General features: G+C 50.9%; 1 protein-coding gene across 4 annotated transcripts; it reads left to right on the forward strand.

The window, feature by feature from the left end:
* Window positions 1-219: 219 nt before the first annotated feature.
* On the forward strand, window positions 220-18,279 carry HMGA1 (high mobility group AT-hook 1). 4 transcript variants are annotated; one of them, XR_012655711.1, is made up of 6 exons: window positions 221-479; window positions 7,557-7,665; window positions 10,252-10,335; window positions 12,012-12,062; window positions 14,552-14,692; window positions 15,994-16,078. XR_012655711.1 is itself a non-coding variant. In XM_032792634.2 (5 exons), the coding sequence occupies exons 2-5, from the start codon at window positions 7,564-7,566 to the stop codon at window positions 16,048-16,050; spliced, it is 291 nt and encodes a 96-aa protein (XP_032648525.1). In that variant the 5' UTR covers window positions 220-479; window positions 7,557-7,563; the 3' UTR covers window positions 16,051-16,139. The 4 variants fall into 4 exon arrangements, 3 of the variants coding, with proteins under 3 accessions (XP_032648525.1, XP_032648526.1, XP_032648518.1); XM_032792634.2 differs by lacking the exon at window positions 14,552-14,692 and having other exon boundaries at window positions 220-479; window positions 10,255-10,335; window positions 15,994-16,139; XM_032792635.2 differs by lacking the exon at window positions 14,552-14,692 and having other exon boundaries at window positions 15,997-16,139.
* Window positions 18,280-18,295: the final 16 nt, after the last annotated feature.

Raw genomic sequence — 18,295 nt, forward strand, 5'->3', positions numbered from 1 at the left:
TTTGCATCTTCCCCACCCACTGGTGATGGCGTAGCGTAGCCTCTGCTGGGCTCCACCCCTCAACTGGAAGGGCTTAAAGCTCCCTTTAGCTTAGCCTGCCTGCCCTTATTTAATTTGGAGTGTGATTTTGCTATTTTTAGCAGCTGGATTCCCTCCAGTAAGGCTTGGAGGGTGGTTTTTGGGGGGGGGGGGTTTGGTCTCTTTCCTATTTCCCCCTCCCCACCCCCCCTCCCCGTGCAAATGATTTTGACCCAGCTTCCTTCCTCTTGGAACAATTTTTTTTATTTATATAAATAAGAGAGCCCTGGCTGGTCTGTATGTGTATGTGAGTGAGTCTCTCTTTGCCTGCCTTCTTGTTTCAGATCCGCATTTGCAATCAGCAGCAACCAGAAGGGGGGGTTTTGGTTTAATTTGATCACAACACAGACACACAAGGAAAAAAACACACACACCACACAGATCCGAGATCGGGAGCAATTGTGAGTGTCTGGCTTTTTTTTTTTTTTTTCCGTTTTGTTTTGGGTGGAGGTGGGGGGGCGGGTTAGTAAGTTGGTGTTTTATTTATTTTGATGATTATTTTGTAGTCGAATGGGCACCTTTGGGGGGGCAAAAAATCATTTTCAAATTGCAAATAATAATAATGAAGCCTGGTTTTTCGAATGTGCAGAGAGAAGCAAGCAAGGCATGCGGAATAAATATGCCCTTTGCTTGCCTTCTCACCATGCATTGCAGAATGGAAGTGGGGAGGGCTTTTGCTGAGCTTGGGGTGGGCACAATCTGCAATGCTACCTTCCCTCCCCTTCTTTATTTTTTTTTTTTAATTATTATTAAAGCACCTGATTTGGGAGGTGGAGGGGACTGCTATTTCTTCAGCAGGTCTCCGAGCTGATGGATGGAAGCCCCTCCGGAGACAACAGCTGAGCGCTGGGGAGGAGGAAGAGCAGCAGCGACTGGGGGTGCCCTGCCAGAGAGCTCAGAGCTCGCAATCGGCTCTGGGTTGCTAGCGGAGTTCGCTCTTGCAGGGCTTGGGTGATGGTGCTGCTCCTGGTTGCCCTGTCCCCGCCTCCCCCCTTGCGATCTTTGCAAATACGCACACTCCGAGCCGGTTTCATTTTCAAATCGCGCGACAGCACTTTCCTCCACTTATTCATTTTTTTTGCATTGCATTTCTGCCAATAGCCAGGCAGAGCTGGGGTGGGTTTCCCCCCTTCTTTTATTTTGCAAAGAGCAGGTAGTGCATTGGGCTCGCAAGAAACCCCGCCTCCTCCCGGCCCTTTAAAGGGGCAGATCCCAGAGCCATGTCTCCCCCTCTCCAACCAAGAAGAGACTGTGGTAAATCCACTGCTGTGTTTTGGGGGTGCTGGGGCGGGGGCGGACGCTTTCCTGTGGTTCTGTGCTGTTCGTTACGTAAAGGGGTTGCTTGTATGCTTGTGTGCTTTGGGTGCTGGGCCAGTGTGCAATGTTCCCGGCATGCTGTGGTGGGCTGATCATACGGCAAGGGGGGGCGGGGGGGGGCTTTTTATTTCTGCAAGGCTGGTGCTCTTTGATTTGCCCATCTGGGGTGGGTAGGGGCTTGTTCAGGGGGAAATAGAGAGCAGGCAGGGAGAAGCTAAGGTGTCTCTCTCTCTCTCCATAGAGGTGCTTTTTTGGGGAGGGGGGGAGGGGAAGTGTCTCTACCAGTAACAATTTGTATAGTGGGGGTGCTGAGAGCTATTGAACCAAACTGTAAACCTGTATGTGATGGAAACCACTTCAAGCCAGGGGGTGCAGCAGCACCCCAGTTCCAGCAGCTGTGGGCTCTCCCTGGCTCCCAAACTTCCCTTCCAGCTGCGGGCCAGGGCTTCGTTTCATTACAGGTCCGGAAAGGAAGAGATCTCTTGGTCTTTCCTTCTATCCCGCTTAGGCTCAGGCTAGACTCAGTTGCAATCCAAAGGTGTGATGATGGGGCGGGGGAGATACACCATGGCCTTCCCCACAGTAAACCTTACAAGGTTTCTTTCCACTCCCACTCCTTCCTCCTGAGGAGGGGTCTAGACCCTACTCCTGAAGTCAAGCCATTCTCGCTGTGGTGGTTTTAATTGTAACCTCTAAGACACAGAGATTTTTAAAGGGTTTATGGTGTTGTCCCTTCCAGGGGTCCCCCGCTTTTTATCATGCTTGTTTTAAGGGACGGCTGCTCTAATAGAGCAGGGGTCTTCAAAGCAGCCCCTTGGAATGTTAGTAAAGTTAACAGGGAGGGAATTGCATGCACCTCTTGTCCTGAGCCCCTCCTGTGCTCGTCAATAAAACCGGTTTTTATTTATTTTGTCCCTTTGCTGTTGGGACTGCCCTGCTCTGTCTTCTGGGTGGTGTCCCTGTGACACTGCTCTGACAAAACTTCTTGGGCGTGTGGCGACTGAGATCTAAGCAAGAGATTGTCCCCTGTGGATATTGCTTTTCTTTTGTTGTTAATCTGTGAGGTGGTGACTGGGCTTGGATTGGTGGGGCTAGTGGCTGGTGCAAAGGAACTATGAAATCAATCTTAAGTGTGGAGATTGGGGAGTGAAGCAAACATTAAGGGTATGGAACAGCTTCCAAATGAGATATTAATAAAACTGGGACTTTTCAGCTTAGAAAAGAGGACTAAAAGGAGATATGATAGAGGTCTAAAAAATCATGACTGGTCTGGAGAAAGTAAATAAGGATGTGTTATTTACTCCTTTTGATAACACAAGAACTAGCTGCCACCAAATGAAATTAATAGGCAGCAGGTTTAAAACAAACAAGGGAGTATTTTTTCACATAACCCACAGTCAACCTGTGGAACTCCTTTCCAGAGGATGCTGTGAAGGCCAAGACTATAACAGGGTTCAAAAAAACTGATAAGTTCATGGAGGATAGGTCCACCCATGGCTATTAGCCAGGATGGGCAGGGATGGTGTCCCTACTCTCTGTTTGTCAGAAGCTGGGAATGGGCGACAGGGGATGGATCACTTGATGATTTACCTGTTCTGTTCATTCCCTTTGGGACACCTGGCACTGGCCACTGTCAGACGACAGGATACTGACCCAGTCTGGCTCTTCTTACGAATGCGATGTCCCTTCCTCAGGTGCCAGCCAGTTGTGTGTATCTGCTGTGCTTTAACTTCCTGCTTTCCTGGCTGCTGAGGTTTAGGACAGAGAGACAACCAGGTGATCTGACTAGATCCTCCCACACCCCTGAAGTCTTCTCTTCATAAGCTTGAGGCCTGGTCTGCACCTAAAACTTAGGTCGACCTATTTCACTCAGGGCTGTGAAAAACTGTGTGCCCAGAGCACTGTATGTAGTTAGGTTAACTTACTCCCTGGTGGGGATATGGATGTAGACAGGATTCATCCCTCAACCTAGCTACTGCCTCTTGGAGAGGTGGATGAACCATGCTGATGGGAAAAACTCTTCCGTTGACATAGGCAACATCTACTCTACATCACTACAGTGACATGGCTGTAGTGTAGACTCTGCCTTAGACAGGGAAGAGACCTGCCACATCCCTGCCCAGATATAGGGCCATTTCCCAATGCAGCATAATCCTGCAATGAGGTTGCCTGTTAGGGCCCCTGCAAAAACTGGCAGGGGGTTCAGCCCAGAGAACCTGCAAATCTCCTCCGCACAGGTCCATGCAGCTCTTGAAGGGGTCCATTGGAGCGTAGGGCCATCTACTGAGAGGTTTGTGTCTCTAGGATACTTCCTGGCTCTCTTCCCTCCGTGCAGGGGTGTCTCCAGGCCCCAGCATGCCAAGCGCGTGCTTGGGGCGGCATGCCGGTCGCCAGGAGGGCGGCAGGCAGGCAGGCAGCCTTCGTCAGCATGCCTGCGGAGGGTCCGCCGGTCCCGCGGCTTCGGTGGAGCCGCGGGACCAGCAGACAACTCTCCCTTCCCCCACTGACAGGGGAGGTTGTTTAGGGCTGGCTAGTCAGGCTGAAGTTGCAGCTTACATGGGAAATGGTTCTTCCCTCCGTGCAGGGGTGTCTCCAGGCCCCAGCATGCCAAGCGCGTGCTTGGGGCGGCATGCCGGTCGCCAGGAGGGCGGCAGGCAGGCAGGCAGCCTTCGTCAGCATGCCTGCGGGAGGTCCACCAGAGCTGCAGGACAGGCGACCACCCACCGCAGCATGCCACCGTGCTTGGGGCGGCGAAACATCTAGAGCCGCCCCTGCCTCCATGGCAACACAGCTCTGCCAAAAACCTCGCTGGAGGGTCCGCCGGTCCCGCGGCTTCGGTGGAGCCGCGGGACCAGCAGACCCTCCGCAGGCATGCCTGCGGGAGGTCCACCAGAGCTGCAGGACAGGCGACCACCCACCGCAGCATGCCACCGTGCTTGGGGCGGCGAAACATCTAGAGCCGCCCCTGCCTCCATGGCAACACAGCTCTGCCAAAAACCTCGCTACAGGGTCAGAATGGGGACCAGGAACCCCGAGTTAGCACAGTGGGCTATTTGCTACAGGGCTGAGCCCTGCCCCATGCAGCCCCAGATGAGGGGCTTTTCCAGAGGGTGGAGGGAACTATGTTGTGGGTCAAGCACTCCCCACACCTGCATGCCCAGGTTGTTAGAGATGGAAGGGGGTGCTCAGAGGATGTATCACATTTGACAAGCGTCCTGACTTCTTAACTGGATACCCAAGTGGCCAAGAATTTTACTTAAAAACAAACCCAACCCGAAACATTGGGACCATGTTTCTAAGGGAGAGAATCCTTGAAGGGCTTTTGGCTGTAATGAGTAATACATAGGGGTGTTTACATGAGGCTGTGGCTTCTGAGGTTTACTTACTTGTGAGTCACTTCCACAACTGAACATGAGCCCATATGTACTGTTTTAAAAACCTAGAAGATCTGTGCATTCAGGATGTGTGTGTGGTTTCCTTGGGCTTTCATCACACTATGCAACTTGTTTAGAAATCTGAACTTCCCAGCTTGGCCATTTCAGGCCATAGCAGTGAAGCCCTGCTGAGGACGGCTACATGCCCATCACCGTGGGACAAAAACTGTTGGCGTGAATTTGAGCAAACCAGCTGTTGCTGAGGGCAATTGTCTGCAAAGGGGACCTTGTTCGGTTGCTACAGCTGGGAGGGTAGATGGAACTGACCATTGCTTGTTGGATAGAGATTTGTCCTCTCCGAACACAACTTTCAATGTCATTTGAATGGGATCCAGTTGCTGACAACTAATATCATTAAGCACCTGTTTTCCTAGGACATGGGTTCTCCATTGGGGGATTGTGAACACGTTTCAGGGGGCTGCAAACACCCCTTCTTTATAGATGGGAGGAGGGTCCTTGAAACTTTTTTACTACTCTAAAGTATCTAGATTAACCTTTACCAAGGTGTTAGCTTCCTTGAGCTGAATGGGAGTCCATTAACTCTAGATGGTCTCGCATGGCTACGTTAAGGCTTCCTTTGTGATCAGTTGGGGATGAGTTTGCCGACTGCTCTGCCACAGATTTATTGAGACAAACTAATTTAGATGCTGGTGTCACTTGTTTTAGTGAACCTGAAGGCATTTTGCTGGGTGTGGGTTTTGTTTCCTGAATGTTGCTGATCCTTTTGGAATTGGACCCATTCTAGTCACTGCTGACTTGGAGGAGATGTTATTCTGAGCACTGGTGGCTAGTGGCTTAACTGCTAGAAAAATGGACTTCTTTTGTTGAGTGTGGTTGGGGGCACACAGAGAATTTAGAGTTGCAGGGAGTCCCTGGTGCATGCAATATGTGTGAAGGGCACTGCACGGCTGGGGGGAAGGAATTCAGGGGAGCAGCAGCTGTGGAGGGCAGGGGAATCCCAGCTCCACCCCCAGTGCTAGGAGTCACAGCTGGAGACAAGGAGCATGAGAACTCAACAAGGGAGCCAGCTGGGGGTGCCCAAGGGCACTTCCTTCTGACTGGCTTTAATAGCTGCCCCAAGGTGACCTTTGCACCACTTCTCCCACCCACGGCTTCTCCACAGACGGTACAGTTTGGCTCCAGTGCTGCAGGGAATTAATTCAGACTAAATATTTTGGGACAAAGACAGTCTCTGTACAGCACCTAGCACAATGTCAGGTTGGAACGTGCTCCCCCTTCCATCCATGTCTCAGCCTGGCAGGATGTGACAATGGATAGTGCAGGATGCATTTTGCTCTGTATGCGTAAGATCTGCCTGTGACTTTGAGAGGGACAGTACAAAGCTGTGGGATAGCATCAAAAGAGCCAGGCACTCTGACTGGGTCAAGGTGTGGATCCTGTTGGGGTATTCTTGGGATCAGCATGAGATACACTGGAGCTAAAGGCAAGGCTTATAGCAAAGGTGCTGGGCTGGGATTTAGAAAATTTGATCCCTGACTACTCAGTGTGCAATCCAGGGCAAGCTTCCTTATCTTTCTACACCTCAGTTGCCCATCTGCCAAGCAGGGGTAAATAATCCTCCTTTTCTCCATCTTGTCTTTGGCTGTAAGACAAGGCAGGGCAGGGACTCTCTCTTGCTATTGCACATGTAAAACACCCAGGACAGTGGGGACCCGGAACTCATCAATACAGACAACAGAAGCATAAATGCCCACTGGAGTATCTTCTCCAGCAGCCTTAGGGAAGTGTTCCCAAGACATGAAAGGGAAGCACTGTACAGACCATGGGTTAAAAACCCGATAGGAAGAGGATCAGCCTGGAAGACAGAACTGGTAGCTAGAAAAGCACTTTGAGGTCCTACTTGACCATCTCCTACCAAAGCAGGATTATTCCCTGGTGGAGTACTCTGTGCAGCTACTTTTAAGTTCCCTAGGCAATGGGGCTCCTGCCACTTTCCATGGGGAGACCATTCCATAGCCGTCATGCATCTTGCTCGTTTCCTGGTAGCTCTGTCCAAGTGTGCCTTTACACTCCTCTACCTGTGTAAATAACCAGAGGGTGCATGCAGTGAAGGGTTGCTGGTTAGCACCAGGCATAGCAGGAAACGACTGTAGATAATTCACTCCCTCCTTCATTGAGCACTCCTGACACCCCTGCCATTCCACCCCACCCTGACCTGAGCAGTGGGGTGTGTCGACAACTACATGCAACGAGGGCCCAGGCTTTCAAAAGGGGCCTCTGATTTTGGGTACTTGCAGAGAGGTGGGCAAAGGGCGAGACACAAAAACCTTCATGTTCTGAAGGAAACACCAAGACTTCTTGCACTGTTGCACCCCAAGAAACTTATTGCTGACAGATCCAACACAGGTCATTGTGGGGAAAGAAGGGTGAGAACTAGCGGAGGGGAGTGCAAGATTCTGATTGGACATGGCAGATGCACTGACCAATGATCTCCCTCAGTTTGTAATTCTGACTGCCAGGACCTGGGTGGCTTTCCCTAGGATACCATAGAATATCAGGGTTGGAAGGGACCTCAGGAGGTCATCTAGTCCCACCACCTGCTCAAAGCAGGGCCAACACCAACTAAATCAACCACACATAACTCTTCCCTTCTTTGTGCTCCCATTTCCCCATCAGTATCATGGGGCTGATCATGACCTATATAACAGAGGTCATCTAGACAAGTGTTCTGTACTTACCCTTTCTTCTTCTTTTGTCCTCTAGAAGAAAGACAATGAGTGAATCTAGTGCAAAATCCAGCCAGCCCTTGGCTTCCAAACAGGAGGAGGACGTGTCTGAGAAGAGAGGACGGGGACGACCCAGGAAGAAGCCTCAGGTATGGAGAATTGCTTTCTTCCATGTTCCATCAGACAGGAGGTCTGTGGGGAGGAAAGGAAAAAATGAGGCATCTCCATGACTGACTTGCCACCTGGGAGGCATCACCCATCTAGCACCCTCTGGTGGTTACAGCAAAGAACTGGGAGTCAGGGCTCCTGGGTTCTCTCCCAGCTCCACCACTGCCTTACAATGTTGGCAGCCTGGGGCAAGTTTCTTAACTTGTGATCTGCAAAATGAGGCTACTCATCAGAGAGGGCGGAATCTATGCTTATTGAGATTTCATCCCAAGATCTAGCATGGGGCAAAGCAATAGGTAAGATTAAATTCTGGCTTCCAAGCTGGGCCAGAAGGATTTAGGAGGCAAGGTCAAAAGGCAACAGGAAGGCACAAACAGAAGGCACTTTCAGTGAAGAGTAACCTTTACCCTAGGGATGAACAGAACATAACAAAACAAATGAGGTTCCACATAAGGTACTTACTGACATTAGGAATCATGCCATATGTCCAATTTCTAGACATTAGGCTCACCACCATGGAAGCAAAGACATGCATAGCTTGTCTCCTGATATAAACTTATAAACCGTGACTCTTTGCTAAACGTGAACAGCAGAGACCCCCTAGAACTTCTTAGAGAGTATGAGTTTGCCAAAATATCCTCCTTCTCAGCTGCTCTCCTCTGCCCCAGTGGTGGCTGCATTTCTGGAGGTGTAGTTGTGGAGTAACTTAGTTATATAAACATCATGGTCTTCTCCTTGCTATGCCCAAAGGTCCTCAGGAAACTCCAGCTAAGTAAAGGCTATGGTAACAAGATGACCTTAGAGGCTTTAATTATAGCAGGGAAACTTACCAAAAAAATAAAGAATTCCACCAGTTCTGCCTCTAGTTCAGTTGAACTGAGGGGAGTCCTAATATAGACAAGATTTCTGCAGCTGAACCAAGTTTTATGATCATGGTAGTTAAACCTGCTGAAAAGCAGGTTTCATTGACTGAAAAACACCAAAGGTGCCTTGTCTGCAGTGGTCAGTCCTGCTGAACCAGTGGGAATTTTGTTTGTATAAGTTTCTGTCATGTAAGGCCTAGGCACTAACTCTGATTTCTCTGCTCACTGTCATGCAGCCAATACACTTAGTTAGCCAACTATTTATAACTCATAGCAGAACCTGAAAGATAACGGGCTACACCTGCAGGGAAGGGAAAATTCCCCTGCCCATCACCTGGAACTGCAGCAGTTAACTAGCAATCTAGGATCCCCTCAAACTTTAAGACTAATTGGGTTCAGCTGAGGATGATCTAGTGCTTATGCAGATGAGGCTCTCAAATCATTTTGCTAAGCAGGCATGTTACAGTGGCAACCACAGGGCATACAGCAAGTCAGTGGCAAAGCTAGGAAGGGAATCTAGGTGTCCCAATTCCCACTTAGTGTTCTAACTACTGGAGAGTGTCATTCCTCTGTTCCCTTTATTGTTGCATTATTACCTTAAGCGTAAACCCAGGGAGCTGGGGAAGCACAGGAAATTGTGAGCACATCTCATTTGGGAGCTTAACTCTGCTCTCAGCCATTACAGCTTCTCCACATTCATACCAGCCTAACCAAGATCAGCAACTGGCCCTTGGTATCAATCTTTTAACTGCCAGGAGCCAGCTGATCCCACCTCCTTCCTCTTCCGGCTGGTGGAATATCTGCCTAGCAGGGCTCGGATTGGTGGGGGGAGGCAGTCACTCGGTGGAGGTGGGGGCAGGGCTGCGGGTGTTGGATTACTGGTTTGCTAATAGCTGCAGCTATAAAGGGAAAGTGCCTGGGTATTAGAAACTGTAGCAGTGACACCGGAATAATGCATAATTCACAAGATTGTTTTTTGTATGAGTCTCCAGGTGTTGGAATTTCAGGGTACTCTCTCCTGGGCTTTGGGCTCTTGGGATAACTGTTTTATTGTTAAAGGGAGACATCCCAGGGCCCACTCCAAAAATCAGCCCCATGGCGTTCTCCCATACTCTCCAAATCTGGGAGGAAAAGCAGCCTCTTCTCGGAAGGTTCATGCCTTTCCTCCCCACCCTCACCAATGGCCTGTTCCATCAGAAGTCCAGGTAGCCCCCGTCTGCCCACATCCCTCCTGGGTGCAGCGTGACAGGTGCATTCTGTCCACAGCAGAGTGCATCACCTGAAAGCAGAGCTAGTCTAAGTGCAGGCCCTCTGTGGCCATTGGTTCGTTTTGAATTCCCACAGCCCTTGGAAACTACAGGTCCCAGCATGCATTGTTTGCTCTCTTGATCTGCCTCTGCTGCAATGCAAACACTAGCCAGGTGTTTTGGTTGGCATCTGTGTATTAAGATTGAGGGGGGCGGGTGCAGTGCCGTGCTGTGGGCATTTCCATAACAGAGGCCCTATGGTATGCATGCTTCTCCAATGCCGGGACTCTGATTTATTTTGTTTTGCTGGGATTCCTTCCTGCTCTTGGGTGCAGCGGGATCCCACTTGGATGGGCAAGTGGGCTGTGAACGGACTGTGCTCACCCCAGCCCTGCCTCTCGGCGCTGATCACTGCAGATCTGGGTGTCTGCTGACAAGTCCTGTCCTTTGTCTCCAGCAGGAACCCAGCGAGGCACCAACCCCCAAGAGACCACGTGGCAGACCAAAGGGGAGCAAGAACAAGGCCACTTCTAAAGGCAGGGTAGGTATGGGGTGGGAGAAGGAAAACCACATAACCTTCCCCATCCACTGCTTCTTAATGGCCGTTTAAGATTGAAGTGACTCCTTGGCATTTGGGCACTGGGAGCCTGGGGGTGTCTCGTCACAAGATGTCCCTCTCCCTTGGATTTCTTGGCATCCACAGGATTTCTGTTCTGGGCAGCTGGAGGTGACAGAACTTCCTGCACGCAGTGGGCTCAGTGGTGAGATTTCTAGCCCAGCTGTGCAGACAGACAGGGTTTGGACCAGACAAATGGGCATCCAGATTTTTGCAGGTTGCCTCTCCTCCACCCCTGCCATCACCACCAATGCAGACCCCAGGAACTCCTCATTAAAGGAAGTCAATGATCACTGATGCTTGTGTGGAGAGGTAGCGGGTGGAGGAACATGAGGGTCCCTTGGACTCATCACATGAAGCCATTTGCATCCAAGTGGGACAGCTGGTGACGTTTTGTTTCTCGGTGTTGGCGTGAGCAGCATCGAGACAGCTGGGGTTTGGATGGCTGAGGATGGGCAGGGAAAGATTAGGACCTTCTGCAGGGAGGAAAATGGAAGTAGAGTAGGGAAAGCTCTTACCATAGAATCTGGGCTGCGATCAGCTGGACGAAGGGAGGGCTCACACCTCATCTTCTGTTTAACGGCAGCCTTGAGCATCCCACCATTATTCTAGCCAGCTGCAAATGGTGGATGGGCCCCAAAGGAATTGTCAGTTCTGTGGTGGGGCTCCCTGTAGAATAGAAGGAGGCTCCTTTCTGAGCACATCCATCCAGACCCAGACTCTGTAGCTGCGGTCAGTAATGTGCTTGCTCCCGGCTGTTGCTGTGCATGTGCTCCCTGGCTCTCAGCCCCTGATAGGGAAGGAGTTCAAGAGGGGAGTGGTTCCAGAGCGATATTTTCCCCCAGTAAATGGGAAGGTTACATTGGAAGGGGGAGGCGAGAGTTGGGACACCTGGGTTCTATTCCTGCTGTGTGGGACCTTGGACAAGTCACTTTCTCCTGTGCCTCAGTTTGCCCACCTGTAAGATGGGAATAACACAGGACTGGCGGGAGGTGGGTGGACAGTTTTGAGATCCTTGCTTCATAGAAGGATAAAGTCTTATAGGTAAGGTGATACTTGAGGAGGAATCTGTGGCAGCAGTGACCTAGCAGCAGTGTTCTGGTTCTCCCAGGGTCACGTGTGTGTTAGGGAGGGGGATGAGGTTTCCAGCTCCCTTCAGGCCCCCCAGGAAGTCTTTGAGGACAGACTGTATAAATGACAGAGTATGAGACATCGCTGGGAAGGGAGGGGTAGAGATATACAGAGGGTTCGTGTGATATGTGTGTGTGTTTGTGTTTTAAAGCTGTTTTGAAAACATGCGACTCATATCCTGCAAATTTCTGAGTCATGGGGCTGGGGCCTGGCCATCGAATGCTGGAAAATAACTCTGATGTGGGGGGGAGGATGCAGAGGGGGAGGGATTTAGCCCCGTGGGGCCATCTTTGTGTCCAGCAGCCAAAGGGCAGCCTGGGAACTGCCACTTGTGTGATGAGTTTGACAAGGTGAGCAATAAGACCCCTGAGCTAGAAGACAATAGAAATCAAAGATTTCCAGGGAAGGAGGCAACAAGGGGGTGTTTCTTCAGTCCCCTCTGTGGATTTAAAAGTTCTCTCTGTGTTTAGAAAGCTGCAGTAACACCTGGGAGGAAACCTCGAGGCCGGCCCAAAAAATCAGTAAGTGGAACCTTCCTATCCTAATTGTTCTCCGGGGCCCAATTCTGCCAGGTGCTAAGCCCCCTCTGCTCCCAGTGAATGGAGAGCATGCAGCACCCCACAGGATCAGGCTCTTGCACAAATGCAAGGTGAGGAAAGAGGCCTGCTTCTTGCAGGGAGGAAGCCAGTCTCGAGAGGGGTGGGATCAAGAGGCGTAGCATGAAACTCAGCTGAGCCTCTTGTGTCCTGGAGGAATCACAGTGACTGCAATCTCTGCACTGCAATAAGAGCTGGTCTCTGTTCTTGGGGCTTTCCAGCTGGTGGCAGGCTAATGAACGTACTGACCCTGGCTAGTCTGCATGGATATCAGTGCTCACAAACTGCTGCACTCCATGCCATAGCCCTTGTACTGCTGATGGGAATTCTCCCTTTGCACCGAAAGCTGGGCCTGAGATCTGTCTCTTCTGTCCTTGTGAATTTCAATGAGAACCATGCGGTTCGATGTGGTCCCACCCTTGTTTGACTACTTTGCAACCACAGCAGCACCACAGAGAGTGGAAGGGGCTGAGGTGCAAGGAGCTGCATCTCTGTGCTGGACATTGGCAGCACGCGCCGTGCTCTGATCGAGCAGTGGGCATGCGGTTGTGTCTTGGTACTGGAAGCTCCTCAGGACCTGTGCTAAAATATAGCATGGGGGATGCAACCAAATCTAGGGGCTGGAGGTTCCTAAGGCTGCGCCATTGAAGTAGCAGGGTTGCAGTCCTACATCCATGCCAGATGTCTTTGGAAACCACACTGTGATACACCTTAGGAGTGTGATGCAATGTACTGTGGTTGAGAGGACACAGTCACATCCCGGTGCCAGGTGACACGCAGGGGAGTACAGCAAGGGGACGGGTGTCAGTGTCAGAGGGGTTCCTGGTGGGTAAATTGTAATACAGTAGGTGGCAATCTGCCTCTCTGTGGTCCATGACAACTCTAAATGGCTGTAATTAGCTCAGTGTTCTTTCCCTGCTCCCCGGAGTGACTAACAGGAAGTGGCTTGTTCTCTTCAGCTAGCTGGCACAGGCCTGCCCAAGGCTTTGTGGTGTGTTACCAGGGTGGCATTCCTGCAGAGTGAGTGTGCAGCAAATTCCCTCTGCCCCCATACATTGCTCCTCTTGCTTCCCTTTCCCAGCCACTGAGGTTCTCTGGCTGTCACAGACCCTCCTGCAGTGCCTGGCAGTCTGAGCTTCCCCCAGCAGCACCCCGCCCCACCTCAGCAGCGATAAGCTACTGCAGCCGCCCCACCCTTCCCCTGCTGTAAGCTGCTATCTGCTGCCCTAGGGAGCTCTCTGCTGGCTCCCCGAGCTCTGCAGAACCATGGTTTTCTTGCTTCTCTCCAGGTTAAGGCGGCACTGCCTGCCTCTTCCGCTGGATCCCCTTGTACAGCCAGCTTGGATAGCCTGGCAACTTGGGGCACTCTGTAAACAGTACTTGGATTCCTCCCACCTTCCCCTAACTGCCCCATGGGTTCCTCTGCATCCCACCAGCCCCCTGAGGATTTCAGTCTTTGCTGTCTCCAGCCGCCACCTTCAGTTTTACTTTCTTTGTACACCCGCTAAATTCCTCCCTGGTGTAATTCCATTCAAGCTAAGCATTACGTTGCTGTCAGGGTCATATTGCATAGCAGACCTCCAACCCACCTCAGGCTCACCATGTTGCAACCTCAGCCCTTGGCAAAAGCATCTTTGCTAAACATGCCATGCTCACCCGCTGCTGGTTGGCTGTAATGACCCCACATCCAAAGAAGGGGAGGGAGCCTGGATAGTTGGTTTCCAATATCCTGCACCAATGCTGCGAGATGCTGCCACTTGCCACCAGATTTGGAGGGGTCTCCTAAATGCAGCTTTGAAGGGAGTTTGTCTGGAAACTCAGACAAGGGATAACAACATATATGGTGCACAGTGCACTTGGCCGCTCGCTCTTCAAGACGTAGGTTCAAATCCCAGCTTGGACAGCAAGAGGGGAAGACTTGCTCTAGACCTGACTGGTAGAAAAATGCCTGTCTTGTCAAATTCTAGACCCATCCCTGGCTGAATGAGGCCAGAGATGGGAACAGCAAAGATCTAGAGTGAAGTGCATTCATAAAAACCACAAGGGACTGTTACGATCTAGTCTGGGCTCCTGCACAACGCAGAACACAAGTGTCGCCAGCATTCCTGTGTGGTGAAGGGAGGGGATTGGGGTGCTTTGCCCTAGCATGAGCAGCTGGGGGCTGGACTGGCACTGCAGGAGTCTAGTGCAAAGCTGCATTGCTGAAACTTGCACAAGCCCTCATTCACTGCTGTTCTAGAACAAACATAAGAATGGCCACACTGGGTCAGACCAAAGGTCCAGGATCCTGTTTTCCAGTGCCAGGTGCTTCAGAGGGAAGGAACAGAACTGGTAATCGTCAAGTGATCCACCAAGCTCACCTCAAATTATTTTTACAGTGTCTTTGGCTTTGAAATCTGCAAATTCCTTTGCAGGCTCTCCTGGGGAGCTGTTACCTAAACACCTGAAATTCTCCAAGCGAAACCAATGTCTAAACTGAAAACAACTTGGCCTGCAAGCAGGGCCTTGGGTTCGTACAGCTGCAGGATTTTCTAGCCGGCTTCCTCACTCCCCAGGTGGGGCTGCCAAACCCCTTTTTCTATTCTGGGTTGTCCTGGAATGCTGGTTAACCACAATCCGCTTCCCAGGAGCGGAGAAGGGTTAACCAGGGCCCATCCCTCACTTCCTTCCTTCGCTAAGTGAGAAGGTCTGTGTCACTGGAACACTTTGTATGGAATTGGCAGCCGCTTTCCGTGCCGGCTTCAATGGTTTATTTTTTTATGAATGAAACGCGAGGAAGTGGAGGTTGCTGACTCACGGCTGAGTGTGAGGGTGACTCAGACTGTTTTGAGAGCGTGCGTGTCTCTTTAAAGAGAGCCAGGCGGAGGAGTGCGTTTCAAGGAATGTCTTCGCTCCGGTTCATGCCATCGCTGTGGCACTCAGCCCAGGGGTTCCTGCCAGCAGTGCTGACACCTGCCCCCTGTCTTGCAAGTTTGGGAGGTGGGGTGAGTAAGGGAGGGTGCTGCACTCCCGAGTGGGCGAACAGAGGTCCATTGCAAAAGGGGGAGGAAGAGCACAGTTGGTCTTACCAGGCATGTTGAGATTCCAGCTGCTACTGTGGTCCCCTCTTGTGGCCTCTGGGAAGCACTGCATCTAGCCGCTGGATTTGGTTTTTGTTGGGCTATTCACGTCCATGAAAGTTACTAGTGTTGAGTATTTCTGCCATGGCCGAGACTAAAGACCTACTTAGGACCAGGGCCCCAGGGTGCACACTACCACATTAATATCTGAGACTGGCCCTGCCACCATTAGCCAGCGCAGCTGCTTCTCCCTGAGGACAGGAACCAGAATCCATTACGAGCCTGTTGGAGGCACAGATTTGGGATGTCTCCTTGGCAGAGGCGCTACGGTCCACTGCTAAGAGCAGGGTGCCGAGAATCAGGCTTCTTCCATGTTCAGTTGCTAGCCACCGCCAAGTATGGCACGACTCTGTCACTAACTCACTTTTTAATCTGTAGCTGTCAAAGCACTTTCCAAAGTCGGGCAAGTTCCCTTATCCCCATTTCCCAGGTATGGCAACCCGGGCGAAGAGGCGGAGTGACTTCTCCAAAGTCACTGTGGCAATGCTGGGACTAGTTTGGATCTGTGCCTTGGAGTGGAGAGAGTTCCAAGTGCCGGCTGGGCCTGGCGGTGCTTGGGAACTTGATCTGAAGTTAAATCTGGTTAAGGCTCCACTCAAAGACCGTTGAGTGTGAGTATTTTAAACATAGTCATCAAGGGGCATGTTTAAAGAGGGCTGTCTCTTTAATGGTGCACTAGACATGGCGTAGGTTCGTACGCTGACGTGGAGCTACCTCACTCCTCCCTTCTCTTACAGCAGAAGGACGAAGAGGAGGTGAATGTTTCGCAGGAGTCATCCGAAGAGGAGCAGTGAAAACGCTTGAACCTGGCACTACCTCATCATTCAACTTACCAATTTCTCGTCAAGTTCTTGGACTGAGGAAGGAACGAAACAAAACAAAACAAAAAAATCCTTGGTGGGTTTTTTTTTCTCCTCCGCCCCCCCTGCACAACTTTCTCACACTCAAAACAGCAGCGGCACTGGAATACTGATCAAACCGACGGAGCGGCCGTCGCACTCGCTGACGGACGCTGTTAACTCAAAGAGGGAGAATGGGCTCTGTTGTTTCTCTTTCTTAGTGGACAGGGTTAAAATTTAGCCTACTGGTTTGTGTAGTTTCTTTTGTTCCTAGTGAAATTTACTGAGGGAAGGCTCCTGTAGAACAGTTGCGTTAATGTTTTATATATTTTTTTTTTCCAAACACACTTCTTGGTAGGGAAAGGAGGGGAGAGGGCTGCTTATGGCTGTCTATATTTTAGATTTCTTTTTTAAACTAAACTACAGTAGTTGAGGACAGATCTGTCAAAGCCCCCCCCCACACCCCCATTTTTCCTGCTGCACCCTTCATCTCCACTTTGCACAGAAGCTGCCGCCAGCATGCAATTGAGAGGGGCTTCTCCCTGCAGCCCTGAGAGGGGAGCCAAGGTCCATGGGGAGGTTAATCTGACAAGGCTGGTTGAGCACCACTCCCTCCAATCATCTCAAACTCCTTTGTCACTCACAGCCGCAGAACTGCCTGATGCTTCCCCAGCTTCCTCCCATTTCCCTCGGCTCTGATGTTCTGGCCCACCCTCCTCAGCTCCTGGCCTTGCAGGGAAGATTTGAAGGTGGAGGCCTCAAGGCTGCTCTTCGGGCTCTTAGATCCCCTAATTGAGAGAGCTTGAAGGGAGCTCCCTCTCCTGTTCAGATCCAGCTCCGGCCGAGCTCCCCAAAGCCCCATGCTGACCTAGGGAAACCATCACCCTTGTCATTTTCCCCTTTGGGCCCAGCAGCAGAGCAGAACTATGCATTACAATCACTTTGGGGGTAGGCCAGTGGTAGCGCTTCCATGGCTGGCTGCATGAGGGACTCTGAGCCGCAGCTATGTGTTAACAGTTTGTTTCAGTTCAGCCAAGGTATGTTCTGTTAGGACTGATGTGTGATCACACCTAGCATGCAGAGCCCCACTGTGGGAATATGCCACAAGATAGGGCTCTAGAGGAATGGCCAGGGATTCAGGAGACCTGAGTTCTATTCCTGACTCTGCCGCTGGCCTGCTGGCTGATCCACAGCAAGTCACATCACCTGTGTGCCTCAGTTTTCCCCATCTGTAAAAGGGGGATAATGATACCAACTGCCTTTGAAAAGTGCTGGGAGAGCTACAGATGCAAAGTGCTAGGCAAGAGCTAGGTGTTACCATCACATGCATTTTGAAGGCCTCCTGGACATGCCTACAGCGCATCCTACTGGTGATAGAGCAGTCCCCTCCTTGCAGTCAGAGGGGTGGCACAGCTGGGGCTTGATGTTGGAGCACAGAGCAGACACAGAGTACAGGGGCCAGCTGGCAGTCAGATCCACCCAGCCCCCACAGGTGACCAGTGCACAATCGCAAGCCTGAAAGCAGGGCACAGCCAGATTTGTCTGCATTACTCTGGGGCAGAGATTAAAACTGACCTGCTGCCATCTTGAGAGAACCTTTAAGACTCAGTGCTCAAGAACAATTGCCCTTTTGTTTTAAGTTACAAAGTCCAGCCATCCCTTTTGCTCTTATTACAAAAGCACTAATGCTTTTTGCATTCCTCCTTCCACCTTATAACAGCAGACTTCCCTCTCGGCAGAAGACCAAACCCCCCACAACACACAATAGACGTAACACTGCACCGTTAGCTGCCTTTTCACTTCAGATCCCCCCAACCCTGTGTGTAAGGCTCACAAGGCCATCCCAGCCCTCTGATTGCAGGAGGACTGGGGGATCAGCCCCAGAGGGTGTCTGCCATTCAAAGGGGAATTTGCCTTTCACAGGCAATGTTGCTGATTCTTTGTCTTTCCCATCAGCTCTGCGGAGTTCTCCATCAGGAATAGCATAGTGGGCTTTTTAGTGACACATGTACTTCCAGGCCAGATTTTAGTGGATTTTTTTTTTTTTTAGGTTTATTTTTGTTGGTTTGTTTTTTCCTCCTCCATTCACAACTACCTCTGGATAATTTAAGTTCCATTCTCTTAACCATAGATATGCTGCTGCTGTTACTGCTGCTGTACTGGTTACAACATTTATTATTCCAATGTGGTCTTTCTGGTT

The sequence above is a fragment of the Chelonoidis abingdonii genome, chromosome 4 (genome assembly GCF_003597395.2).
Source record: "Chelonoidis abingdonii isolate Lonesome George chromosome 4, CheloAbing_2.0, whole genome shotgun sequence".
Classification (NCBI taxonomy): Eukaryota; Metazoa; Chordata; order Testudines; family Testudinidae; genus Chelonoidis; species Chelonoidis abingdonii.

Excerpts from the sequence above, each read along its gene's own strand:
- HMGA1 (XM_032792627.2), top strand. The coding sequence starts at position 7,564 with ATGAGTGAATCTAGTGCAAAATCCAGCCAGCCCTTGGCTTCCAAACAG. Across the intron at positions 7,666-10,251 it reads GACCCAGGAAGAAGCCTCAG|CAGGAACCCAGCGAGGCACC; the intron begins GTATGGAGAATT and ends CTTTGTCTCCAG. Across the intron at positions 12,063-15,993 it reads GAGGCCGGCCCAAAAAATCA|CAGAAGGACGAAGAGGAGGT; the intron begins GTAAGTGGAACC and ends CTTCTCTTACAG.